Source organism: Platalea leucorodia (genome assembly GCF_965183815.1).
Source record: "Platalea leucorodia genome assembly, chromosome: 2".
In the NCBI taxonomy this organism is placed as follows: domain Eukaryota; kingdom Metazoa; phylum Chordata; class Aves; order Pelecaniformes; family Threskiornithidae; genus Platalea; species Platalea leucorodia.
Window position 1 is genome coordinate 43,771,403 of NC_138824.1, and position 13,835 is coordinate 43,785,237.

Below are 13,835 nucleotides of genomic sequence, written 5' to 3' on the forward strand. Positions count from 1 at the left end.
CTTCAGGATCTGACCATAGCCTACTACTAAGTTATAGGCAAGATACATTTAGGGCGACCTCTTCTTGATATTGACCTGAGCTTTGACAGAGCTTAGTTTTACTGCAACAAGGAGTACCAACATCTGACTAGCTATTGGCCCATCCAACTTCAGCCCTTTTAAATCCCAGCTACTGTTAACTGATAAAGCAATGATTTATTAATGGAGATAGGGTGGAACTTACGTGAGGGCAGGTTCCTTCCTGCTGAAAGAAACTGTTTCCTGGGTTGCTTAAAAAAACGGAGGTAGGTTGCTAGTTTGTTACTGTAGAGATCGGTCAGTTTTGGGAGAGAGCTGGACTGAGAGATTAATGAGTTTACTTTTTCCCTTACCTGCTTTAACTGTGCCAGAGCTTATAGCAGGGGAGCTGGCTATGGCATAGCTGGGACGCTTACTAACGTTGACATGCAGGACACGTTAATGCAGACAGGAGACTGTGATTGCCCTATATACAGCTAGCCAAAATCCTAAATCAACTAGCCAGCAACAACAACCTGCCGGAATCCAGGAAGTCTGTTGGCCTCACACTTGCAGTCCCCAGGCCATCTAGGGACAATGAAATGGGCTGGTCCAAGAAAGCTAATCTCTTCTGCTTTCCCAAGCAAGCCTGCTCCCTAATGAAAGCAGAAGCATTCATGTGGGTATGGTTCAGAAAGGAAGGGATAGGATAGGAAAGGAAGGGAAGAGAAGGGATGGGAAAGCAAGGCAGGGCAAGGCAGGGCAATAAGGGAGAATACTCAAAATCAATCATACATCTCTGACTTTTGCATTTTCTGTAAGCAAAAATATCTTACTTCCAGATTTGTTCTTAAATAACCATCTTTACCTTAAAAATCACCCTTTTTTCCCCCTCACAATAACACAGATACGTTAAGCCAGAAGTATTTCTTTCTCCAAATACCCGTTTAAATGTTTAAATACTTGCCGTTTGTTAAAAAATGTGTTAGGATACCAAAGTTTCTAAACATGTTTTATCAAGTGAAGGAGATTTGAGAAAAAACCAACTGGATTACTCCTGCATTTTTGTAGTTAGGGGAATAACATGTTATGTTCCATCAATGTGTCCACTTTACATTATTCAGCACAAAGCTTTGTGAAATAAGAATCATGGGAATATCACAATATAAAAGAAAAAGGTACAAATAACAGCTTCATAAACTGAGAAATGTACATAAATAAATCATGTAGATGGGGGCAGTTTGCTTAGCTGGCAAGAAAAAAAAATATGGAAAATCTGCTTGTTAAACAATAACCACAGAGTGTGCTTTTATGATGTTTTTCACCACAGTAATTCATATTAGAGATAGAAGCAGTTGCATGTTAAATAAAATCATTCAGCATTGTTCTCCTCACATTACAAAGAGCTGACTTATGTTGTTTTTAGATGCCTCCCATTAGAAAGTAAATATTCCTCTGATGTTATACATTTCAGAAAATTTAATAAAGATGAACTGTAAATAAAGTCACAGGGAGATTTCAGACAGTTTTATTAGCAGATTGTTGAAAAGAAAAGAAAATTAAATACAATAACAGTAAACGTGGTTCTCACATTGAAACCAGGCTCAAATAACTAGGCTACCATAGAAAAATTTCCAATTCTTGCATTATGATGTAAAAACAGATTTTTGTACAGATTTTGTACAACAAAATTCGTAATAACCTTTTTTCATTTTTAGAAAACTTTAAATATATAGATAAAAATAGACAATTTTCATAGGTCCTACATGAAGATGAGTATGTTCTGTTCCAAGGGCTTGCATAGAGCGCAAATGTGGTTATAATATAGAACAACTAGACATTAATATCTTTAAGATTACAAAAGCATATAAACAATAACATGAGCACAACTTTTCTTCAGAATCTATGCCAAAAAAAAAATTCCAAATCAAAAACCAAAACCAAAATACCAACTCAAAACCTGTATAACTAAAGAAGGGCAAAAAATTCAACTTACAGTAACATCTCATGGTCTGTAATATTTACACTGTTTTTAGCAAGATTCTTTCTAAACATCCAGCTTATAATTGGTTCCCCCTTAATCCTTAACATTTCCATTTATGTACCAAGCCAAACACTGAGGCATTCCCAAAGGTCTTGAAAGTATATACTGTAAAACTACTAAACCTACTTACAGGTGACTCTATGCAAGGAGCAGAGCAATGGTAGATGCTACTACATATTTCAGTTGTAGGCTTTTTATTCTCTTTCAAATATGAATGATTCAAAAGCTTGCCACAAGTCCAGCTAACTTTACAGCTGTTAACCCTTTAAAGACTGCATATGAAAAAACCGGAGTACAGAATCCCATATGTGTTCAAGCAACTATGAAAATTATGAAAGAATTGTGGTTAGAAAATAATGTCACTACAAAGTATTAGGTAACAATATTTAATGAAAAATATTGCTCAATATTTCTTTAAAAAAAATTACTGTGATGTGAACTTGTATATACATCTTTCTATTGTTAAAAAAGGATTGTGGTGGAGTAAATATGAACTGCACAAAATAAATGTGTACCAGTATTGCAAGGAAGACCTACAAACTATAGAAGCTCAGTGCTAGAGTTTACAAAACATTAGATTTTTTTGACAAAATAATATTAATATCCAATCAGAACTATTTTTAAAGAAATATTTGCTTTAAGTTAGGCATCTTAGACATTTAAGGTTTTGATATGTTTCCATGTAATAAATAATATTTTATATGCATAAAACATTAGATGAAGAAAGCATAATCACAAAACTTACAGTAATAGCACTGATTCACAAAATCAGTCTTTAAAGGGGTAACCCAAAAGTACGCAAAGCAAAGAACATAACTTTTAGTAATGTAATAAGCAGTGTTGCAGCTTACTTCCAGTTATCAGCACAAAGGTGAAAACACATATTGTAGCTTTCATAAAGACAGTGAAAGTAACACATAACCACCCATCCCTAAGACAAGGTGGGAGGGACAATAGACTTCAACTGTATCACTCAGTTCTACATGGAATTGGACTGATACATCAAGTGTTTGTTAGGTTTTCTTTTTTTAGCAACATTGACGTAATATGACATTAACATATAAAAATATTTCTGGCATTTTGACTTGCTGCTCAGCCACAGTCCATTCTTAAAAGTGCACTAATCAGGGCACTGACCAGGGCTCAATATACAAATAAAAGTGGCTGATACAGAATTCTGACTTGTTACCAGATGCTTAAGATCTCATTCAGTAATACTGTGACTCCAGGACAAATATTTACATGCCTGCATGCGTTAAAACTAGAAAGGTGTCTTTCTGACCAACAGGGTGACAAAACAATATTATCTAAAATTTTCATTTCCTAAACTCTAGATTTCTACTGCATACATAATACCTTCCTTGTGTGATTTGTGTTATATACTGTACATGTGACCAACAGTTTGATAAGAAGCAAAGTCTTTTATTTCATAAACCCCTGCCAGTTTACAATGAGAAATTATTACTCTTTTTATTGTGTTTTTTTATTTTAGGAAAAGAGACTTTGTGAACAGTAAAACAGTTTGTTTACATTCAGCATTTCTTTTCACCTACACAAAATTCCATTTCACTTAATGTAGTCTAACATACATGTGTTGGTCTCTTGGAAAGCATGTGGAAAAAATGTCTTTAGAAGAAAACCCACAATCATAGTTTGAAAACTGAATGTATCAATTTTTTTTTCTTTTACTTTTTTTTTTTAGTTTTTTTTAAGAATCCTCTTATGCCCTCTACAAGTTCATTTCTGAGCTGTCTTGCTGGTTTCAGTATGATATAACAGTCTGTAAGTGTACTCAGACACCGCTGGAAGGATCAGTTGATGTGCTCAAATATAGAATCATCAGAGGAGGACAGAGTCTGCATTCCTTGAAAAAGGGAATACTCAGCCTTGTTCTGACCCGCCTGTAATTGTGGATACAATAGTCCGGCGCAGAGATGCAGATTTTCACTGTAAGAAGAGTGCTACTGTACATTTACAAACATTCTCTAGGTCTCCGGGTCGAGCCACAGGAGATAACCAAAGGAGGACACTCTTGCAGAATTCTTTACATTTTTGAAGAACATATTGATAAATGAATTTGAGGAAGTTGCCTTGAAAACGCTTTGTTTCCACAGAACTCCTTATGAGTCTTACTGCAAAGTTCTTTACTGTAGCACAGGTATCTTCAGCAGGAAAAATTCAATACATGACAGTAGTTTTCAAATAAAGTCTTCCATCTAAAATATAAAAAAAAAAAAAAAAAATTGCTTTATATATTTATATCTGCAATGAATTGAATAGAGGAAAAAACCCACCAGATTTAAAGCAGAAGTAGTCCTCCCATAAATCTGTAAAATGCCACCTATGGTACTCCTTGTTTAAAATAAAAAAAAATAATAAAACCTGAATATCATCATTGCAATTTCATCTGACAGTGGTCAAATTGACTCTGTTAAAAATTACATGCACTTTGCAAGTTGTGAATACTGTAACACCTTCTAAAGCTTTAATATATGCTGCACTCATATCAGTGCTGGGGCACTAGGAATGTAGGTGGAGCCTCTGTGCATGTGTTTTTACTGATATGCAAACTTAACTGAATAGTGCTGAACAGCAATTATTTCCTTCATGGTTGCAGAGCAAAAATCTTCTTGCATGCAATCGTTAGTACTCCCATAACTAAAGGCATAGCTCATACTTTCTGATTTAGCTATGTTGTTAAATATACCATGTAATGTAACCATTGTGCACATTTGTAGCTATTTATATAGAACTCAGTATAGGATATTTAATCGGTATCAGTGAAGTATAGCCTCCTTCCCCCATAAATGAGATTAACTGAACAATTACTATGTTAAAGATGTAAGCACGTCTCTCTCAACATTTCCACCCAAGTGAGGAGCATATATTTAAGTGAGATACGTGTGATGGAGAGGGAGCATGAGAAACAATAAGCTCACCTAGCCAGTAACTGTTGATCTAGAAAAACTTGAAGATAACATTCTGCCATAACATATTTTCACCTAATTTACAAATATAAAGCAATATTTTCTTCACTTATATGCATCTGTTCTCATAGCAATAAAAAGATTTTTTTTTAAACAGGAAACATACAGAAAAACTTCTTAGTTTTCTGTCCTGTAGGATAGAAAGTGTTGCTCCCTTGTGAGTAAAGCACATTATGAAGCATATTAATTCTCCACAGTGCATAATTACAAAACTACTTATATTTTAGATTATAATGCATCTGGAAGTACAAGCTGTATCTCAACTCTTGAAACTCTGCATGAAACCCTTCTTTTGATCCAAGTGAAATCAGCAAACATTTATAAGAATTCAGAGGCTTTTGTTTCTGTTTTGGTTTTCTTAGTCTAACCTTTTTATTCCAAATCAGTCTTTAAAATTCTTGTGAGATCTACAGGAAAACAATTGTGTGAGATAAACCTATACAAATGAATGCTGAAATTTTTTAAATGCTTGGCTATCACTGAAACATGCAGCATCACTTCCACAAGCTTACTGTAACTGTTGAGAGAAAGAAAAGTTTAACTTGAAAGGAGACAAATGTACATTGCATACAGCTGTAAAAATTCATCCCTTCTGCACACGCTTTTCCAATTTTTATTGTCTAGTTTCTATCAGAACTGCTGGGGAAAAAAGGAAATGGTAGAATCGCTCACTCTGTCACAGTGATTCTTATCTAGTGTCTCTCTGGTTTTCCTTTTCCACCACTAGTTTTCTTTTGCGAGCTTCTCGGGTGTACTCCCTTTTGCTACTTTCTCCCCCGTCTTTACATTTTCCTGCCCCTTGTCCCTACTATTTTACATTCCAAGCTTTTTTTTGGCAGAGTAGATGATGATAACTTTTCCGCCACTTAGAGTGCTTCCACTCAGAACCATTTTCACATTCTCTTTGCTCTTTACAGTCTTTGTGCACTGAAGAAAGATAAAAAGAAATTGAGTAAGGCTTTAACTTAAAGACTTTTTATTCTTCTTTGATGCATGAAGAGCAACCAAAATGCTTATGGGAATTCAGGAGAGAAAGAAGGAACTTCTTAAATGGAGCTTGGTAAAACTGAAGGCCTGGTAAACCATCTCAAAAGAAAACCTGCATCAGGTACAGGACAGCCAGAACTACTACTGGCTATGGTTGCATATAATTCTCCCAAACATATTGAATAAACACAATAGACATTTACAGCACTAAAGCTGTCTGGGTACCTCTGTAAGAGAATTACTCTGCATATATACCAGCACTTTGGCTATCCTGAATGCACACTTGCTAATGAGTGCTACGCATAATTCCCACACCTAAACATTAAGATAACCTACAGTCGGTAACTTGTATTTTATTTTACTATATTAGGTCTCCATATACCTTTTAAAATAAAATATTTATTAAAACATATTCTCAATTAAAAATACAGCTGTAGGAAACGGAATCCTTGTAGCAGCCAACAAAAGATGAACAATCTGCAGAGAGCAGCAATACATTTTCAAAAGTCAGCTCTATTTTACACTGCTTAAGGACCCAATCTGGCAATGAAGTCAATAGGAGGTTTTTCACTTTTAATGGAAGACACTATCAGATCCTGTATTCTGCATCCACAGACAATGAACAATAATAGAAATGGGCAGCTTTACAAAACATCCTCCTTACAAAGTAAGACGATATTTGTTTATATAACTTAAAAACATTTATGATGGATATATACAATAAGCATAAATCTTCCTGTTCCTCAAATAACTACATGATGGACCATTAAAAGTGCAATTAAATCATCTGTATTGATAATGGACTTAAAATGCCATACAGGAACTCAGCAGCTGATCTAATATCATTGCTAGGTTTATTATAAAACAGATATATTCTCTATTAACGTGTTTGACTAATTCCCCTAACACATGCAAAAATGCAGCAAGCATTAGACACATCAACTTTAAAATAAATCCTGCCATGTTATGATATAGATAAAGCAATTCCACGATTAAGTAATACTTAGTAAGAGTTCAAAAGTTGCTAAGAATTGTACAATATTTCCTTTATTTTCTCAAGATTAGTCACGAAAGAATGAGGTGCAAAATGAATATCCTTTTCTTGAGAACCTATAGTGCCAACACGAAAAAAATTCATAATTCCTATGGAACTGCCCACTACCCTCTCAAATCATGAGTTTGGGAGAAGATGGAGAAATCATTTCTTTAGGCTTTATACTTTTCTTCCAGAATGCTCCTGTGTGTAGCTGAGAAGTTCATGTAGCCACTCATGAAGAACGCACACCAGGCAAATAGCACTGCACTTCAGAAATCTGAAGACTTCAAACCATGCTAGGAAAAAACAGCAGTAACTTATGGCTCTGCAGAGGAATGACAACCTCGCATCACGATGTGGTGACCAAACACAACACCTATATCTGATTGCTGTCCCTTTTCCTTTTCAGACTCCTACTCCCTACTTCCTAATCATTTCTCTCTCAATTCTCATTGTTCAGAGGTTCTTCCGAAATGACTGGAACTTCTCAAGGTTGCTGCCAAAGCTGCCTGAATCACTTCGCCTCTAGGTGTAGCCAGTGTTCCTATCTGAATACCAGTGGAGCATTACCACTCATAGGCCTTCAGGATTTCAAGGTTAAAATCACAAGCAAAACCTACAAATCATGAGGGTGGCCAGTGATCAGCAAATCAAGCAAGCTCATCCTTTGTAACTCAATGTGAATATGCCACTACTCCTAAGTGCCAAATCATGAGCACGCCTCTGCCTCCTGATCAGTTTTTATTTGTTATATGTGTGTTGCATTACTTTCTGTTGTTAACAAATGCAGAATTTGTCTATCTGCATAAAAGCAATTTTACATAAAACAAATATGGAATATACTATTCACACAAACATATACAACAAACACATAGATAAATGCACACAAACATATACTACACAAACATATATACACAGTGTTCTCTAAAAATGTTTACGATGTTGGAATGTATTTTTAGCCTACTGAAAATTGTTGAACTGTGGTAAAGTTTCCCAAATTTACATACTGTTACATATAATAGAAATACATAAAACTTCCTTTCACTCTTAGAAAGTCAAGTAAAAACACAAACTGGGAAAATACTGCTAAATTTCTAAATAGAACTGTGCATGATTAGCAGATTGTCATCTGTTTTAATTGCTCTTTTGCAAATGGCAGTGTTCAGCAAGATCACACAAGCTCATGCTAGTAACTCAAACTGAAAACGCCACTACTCCTAAATCTCATTTGTTTTTGTCTGTGGACTGATATGACAGAAATTCTAGCCAGAGTGAGGGAGTATTTTTTTTAGATCAACCCTTTTTAATTAAGACTCATTTTGAGCTTTTTGAATGAACATGCCCAAATAGTTAAAGGGTCAGAAATGTTATAAAAAACAAACAAATGGAACTGACATAAAAGTTTGCAATGCTGAAACAAATCATATGCCTTGAAATGCATTCCCACAGAGATGTCAGCTAGGGAATGTTTCCCACTAGTGTTCTGTGGGCAGCTTGTAGTATCTTTATGGGCCCAACATTTTCTGAGATAAATACACAAACCCACTCAAATATTATTCCTATTAACAAGCATCCTTGTGAAGTGATAAAAATCTACAATGAAATGTTAAGTTTTGTCTTAGGTTGCAAACTAAATAAATCATCCATTAGATGGTAATGCGTGTGTTTCTGCCACTCAATGCAAGTCACACTGGGGTGGTTTGCCATCCAAACATATCATATTTTAGTTTGTATTCTGAGAGCTACTTTAAAAATAAACATAACAACAGTGATCATCATGACTATCATAAGAGCATATTGCAGTCCTTGGCTTATGAAAATCTGCAAATCAACATCAAAGGTGTGGTGTCACACCTGAATCCAGTCAATTGCTATCATAGAAAAGCCTACTGAGGAAAACTCTCCTTAGTAATAGGATAAAGTGTTTCCTATAGTTAGGAGCTTTTGGGAAAAAAACCCAACCAACCGACCAACCAACCAAAAAGATATGGTAGCATGTCACAGAGAGCTAATATGAAAGAAACCCACAGAGTCCAGGTTAAAAAGAAAAAAAAAGGCCAAAATAATGTATGAGAAGGAAAATGAATGATAAGATCAGAAATCTCAGTGGGAGCTTTGGAAAGTTAGGATGTCAAGGTTTGGATAATTTTTTATTAATTTATTATTAGTTGTTATTTTTTATGATCATAATTTGTGAGCTGTAGAATAGTAAATGCCAGCCCATGATCCAGGAACCCTTACATCAAAGTAGCTCCAATTTTAGTCACTAGAATTCCTAACTACGGTTAATATAGTTTTGTCAATTATGCACAGGCCAGAGATATAAGTTGATCTTCACTCAAAACGGGTCTTAAGGATATTTGAATGGTGGATCTATTCATCTCTTTGTACTTTTGAAGTAAAGAATACCTACTTTAGGTTGATTTCTCTCTTGTTAGTAAGAACACAACTGAACAAGTGAGGATCAGAACTTTATTCCCGCCTCTTAACTCTGAAACGATCTGTGATTTCACTTTTCTGTTTTTCTGTTTTCTCTTTTCAACTTTCTCTCTTTCTTCCCCTTCTCTTTTTAGGTGACAGGGATTCCATGCACTGATGTTTTCTCAGTCTGTTTTCTTGTCCTTAGCAAGGTACAGCAGTTAGCTGAGATCTCTAAGGACTATGTTAGCACAAATAACAAAAAACCCACCACCAAAAAACCCCACATGTGCATACTTATTTAATTGAAACTGTAGGTTCTTAGCTCATAAAAACCCATTTGAAGTCCATCTCCATGGCTGGTGACTGAGCTGACCTGACCTTAGAGTCCTCTTTTAAAACCACATTGCAACACAAAATCCCCAGGACTAGCCCATGTGCTCACTAAAGACAGCAGAGACTTCAGGATATACACACTGTTGCCACACCCTACAGCCATTAAAAACCACTCACTTCAGTTCTAGCAAGCTGAGGCAATTATGAAGCATTTCTGACTCTCTGTACAAGAAAAGATGGTGTGGCAAGTAAATGAAATAACTTGTAAGTTAGTGTGACACATATTTTGTAACTTAAGAATCATTACAGCTCTTTTCCTCAACATTTTATAAGCTAGAATATTAGAGTGAAAAATATTATGATCCACCCTCTGTCCAACAAATTAAAAGAAATAAAATATTTGTGACATTAAACGGGGCTACTTTTATCTAAATAAAAGAAAAGCTACTCACTTGTGCTAAAGAACATAATACATTGTGTTTCCTGTTAGGAAGTAGCTTTATTGAAAATGGCAGCTATTTTCTCAGAAGTTATTTCCAGGCACCTGTAATCTAATGAGGTTTGTCCCTTTCAAAGAACAGTTGTACGTGCATGCCCGAATGCACACAACCTCTTCAGCCCAGAGCTGATAAAAGCATCTGCAAGCCATAGCTCAAGCACATTTAAATTATATAACTGGTTGGTTTATTTGTTTTAATAAGATGGGGCAAATGTGAATCCCAGTGTACTTCTAACCTTTCATTTAACCTGATGTTTTAATCATTTGGAGGAAGAGAAACAAAACAAAAGAAAGGGATGGCAAACAAATGGTAATGATTCATATGATATTTGATAAGACAGCAACGGGAAGTCAAAATAAAAGCAAGCATATTGTGACAGATGGAAGGGATCTTAGTCAAATTGTAACCCTTCTTCAAAAAACTTAAAGGAAGCAGCTAATTAAGGATGAAATCTATTTTTGTATACTTTTCATGTATTTTATTCAAAATTGAGACAAAAGAGGATTTATTTTCCACCGAAGCAGGAAGACAAAAATGGGAGTCTAAGTTTTTAATCATGGGAAAATCATTTATGATGAGGTTGATTCTTTTTCAGAGTTTGCAGAGTGCGACTGAGAACATAAACACCAGCCTTTGTAAAATGCAGTCATGAAATCAACTGAACATAACTTTCCGTAATTTTCCTTATAAAATGCAAAACAATATGTTGTGAGGGGAAAAGACTCCTCCCAGTGTACGATGTTAATCAGAACACCGAAGCTTTACAACTCGACACTGAAAAGGAGGGACAGAGGGATCTATACTGTTCTGACACTGCTACTGATAGCAAAAGTAGATCATGTATTGGGGAACATGGATGGATCCACTGCCATCTTCCCAAGTAGAATGAGAGCGGAGTACAGGAGATGTAGGAAAGCAGGCTCAACAGTTGAGGCTTTGAAATTTGAACAATTTGCTCTTCAAAAAAAGTCCTTATCCAGTTTTTATGCAAAGATGGCTGATTTCACACTGCATGTTCAATAAACTCATGCAAATATGAAGTATGTAAACATATTTGGCCAAACACTATCCTAGTTTGCCCTTTGTATAACACCAATAAATTAGTTTCAAATTTGCATATTGTTATTAATCATACACCTTTCATTTCTCTACTTAACATTCATGTACAAATATATTTGTGTTAGTGCAAATATTCACGCAACTGAGCTGTTCATGTCTTTCTTTTTAAAATAATAATTTACACTTAAGACATTTTAATTCCACATCTGATTTTCCTAACATAAAATTAAAACATGGATGTATAAAAAAGAGTCTAAACACCTTTTTTTCAGTTATTTTAACTATTGAACTGTCAGGATCTTCTTTCAGTAATTTTATCATTTGTTTTAATCATGAATATATGTTTTCATTATAATCACTGAATACCGTGGGAGTAAGCTAAAGGTCAGAAATTTGGTCTTTAGTAAACTAACAAAGCACTAGACTACCTGAATATGTCACCTTCTATTATTTAAAGATCATATAGAACACACAGAGCCTGCCATTTTGAGCACTGAAAAGATTGAACTGGCAAGATGAGAAATTCTTTGAAAGAAATAGATTAAAAAAAAAATCACACTGTCTCTTATTGTTGCCTTATGAACTCAGCAACCCTTTTTCTATTTGTATAAACAGAACAAAAGCACATCCAAAGAAAGACAACAGAACTGATTACTTACAACCACTGAACCTGAGTCTCTAAGGTATTGTATTGTGTCACTTCTACTGGTAAAAAAAAAATAAAATAATAAAGAAAACAACAGAGAAAAAAAACACAAAACACCTTCAACTGAAGAATCATGTGGAAAAGTTATTAAAGGATGAAGTCACAGCTAAATACGATCAAATTGTGAGCTTCCACAGCTCATTGTGTTCAGTGCTGTTTGTAACACAGTGTGGATAATTCCTGTGCTGAACAATCTGTCCTGCATTGAACAGTTTTAAATTCTGCAAAAAGTTGTGCTTTATTTGCTATCATATTTTCAAAAACGTAAACAACTTTTTCCTATCTTTTTAGCAAGCCAATCAACAAGCAACCTTGGATTTGATAGCAAAAAATTGAGAAAGACCTGAGATCTAAATATTAGAATGTGGTTTCTGGCTGACACCTTCTTTTTTTTCTTGTAAAGTCTTGATGGAAACAGAAATTACTATTCATATTTTTAGTCTGATTGCTCTTCTTTCCACTTTTCTTCTCAATTTTGCCTCTCTTTTTAGTGCTTTGCTCAAATCATCACTTTTCATGCAAACATCATCCACAAAGTAATCTTAAATACAAAATATCAATCATAAAGTTAATCTACAAACAGGTTTAAAAAAGTAATTTTTTTTCTCTTCGGAGAGGAAAAATTGGTCATAAAATGAAATCTGAATAAAATACAATATAACAGTGTTTGTTGGAGCTTTCAGCAGTTTTTGCTTCTAGGTTGAGATCAAATTACAGAAAATATCTATGCAAAATCATTTACAGGTTAGTAGTTCTTAAAAACTACCTTCCATACACACACATACAGAAACACACAGACAGATCCTTTCCATCACTGAACTAGAAGCTAATAGTATTAGCATGATACATGTGTTTACAATTACAGATCACATAATAAAGTGTAGATTAATAAAGATCTTTTATGGAAGTCTGGAAAAGGTAACATGGGTCATGATTTTTCTACTAGGAATAGTTGTGGCCATGGTTAGTACTAGGAGTCTATTGTTTCCTTCACCAGAGAGTGTACTCTTTATTTCCTTCAGCATATACAAACCATTTATGAAGATTAGCTCTTCTAAAGTATTATCTTTTCTAGAGCTTTAGCCCAGACTACTTCTTAAAACACCAGAAAAGACTTATCTAACACCTACTCCTATGCAGAGCATCTCTTCTGATTCACAGAATCACAAACCTTACTGACTCTTTTCTACAAGCTACTTCTTTCCTAAACAAGTAACTTTCATTTGATGTAATACCCCAATAACTAAAAGGCAGACTACTGTTTTGTTGTTTTCAGATTAGACTTAAACACCGCAATTAATACAAGAGTATGATCTGGCTTTTCCTTAATCCCGGTTACTGAGATGTCATTTCAAATGCTGCAAAGGTTACTGGAAAATACACGCCATTTAAAGAAAGCATTTAGCTTTACTCCTTACGTTAGCCCACATATATCAATTGTGGGATGTGTGGAATCCTATTCTAATATCAAATTCACATTAACACCACATTTTTCTTTAATACCCAACCACCTTTGTTCTCATCTGTGTGCTAAAACGGAGTAACAGCCCAATGTAAAACATGAAGAAATAGTCACATGCAGAACAGGAAGGAATGAGGCTGTAAAATAGATAGATTGCACAGTGACAAGCTTATGGAAAATCTATTAAGGATGCATGGGATGTCAAAACATATGCAATATAAGCTTGCTGCTTTTAGGTATTTTGTATGAAAGCAAGCTTATGGAAGACAATGGCACCAAGCAGTCAGCTCCAGAACAAGAGTC

At 34.9% G+C, this 13,835-nt stretch overlaps 1 protein-coding gene across 3 annotated transcripts in view; it reads right to left on the bottom strand.

Annotated features, from left to right (window-relative positions):
* Nucleotides 1-2,827: 2,827 nt before the first annotated feature.
* Nucleotides 2,828-13,835, bottom strand: part of DACH1 (dachshund family transcription factor 1) — a gene marked incomplete at its 5' end in the record, with an annotated part of 365,795 nt that continues 354,787 nt past the window's right edge. For all 3 annotated transcript variants that reach the window (XM_082334175.1, XM_082334174.1, XM_082334176.1), the window contains one exon: nucleotides 2,828-4,257. In XM_082334175.1, the coding sequence (XP_082190301.1) occupies nucleotides 4,220-4,257 (38 nt within the window). In that variant the 3' untranslated portion in view covers nucleotides 2,828-4,219. The remainder of the gene's footprint in view (nucleotides 4,258-13,835) is intronic.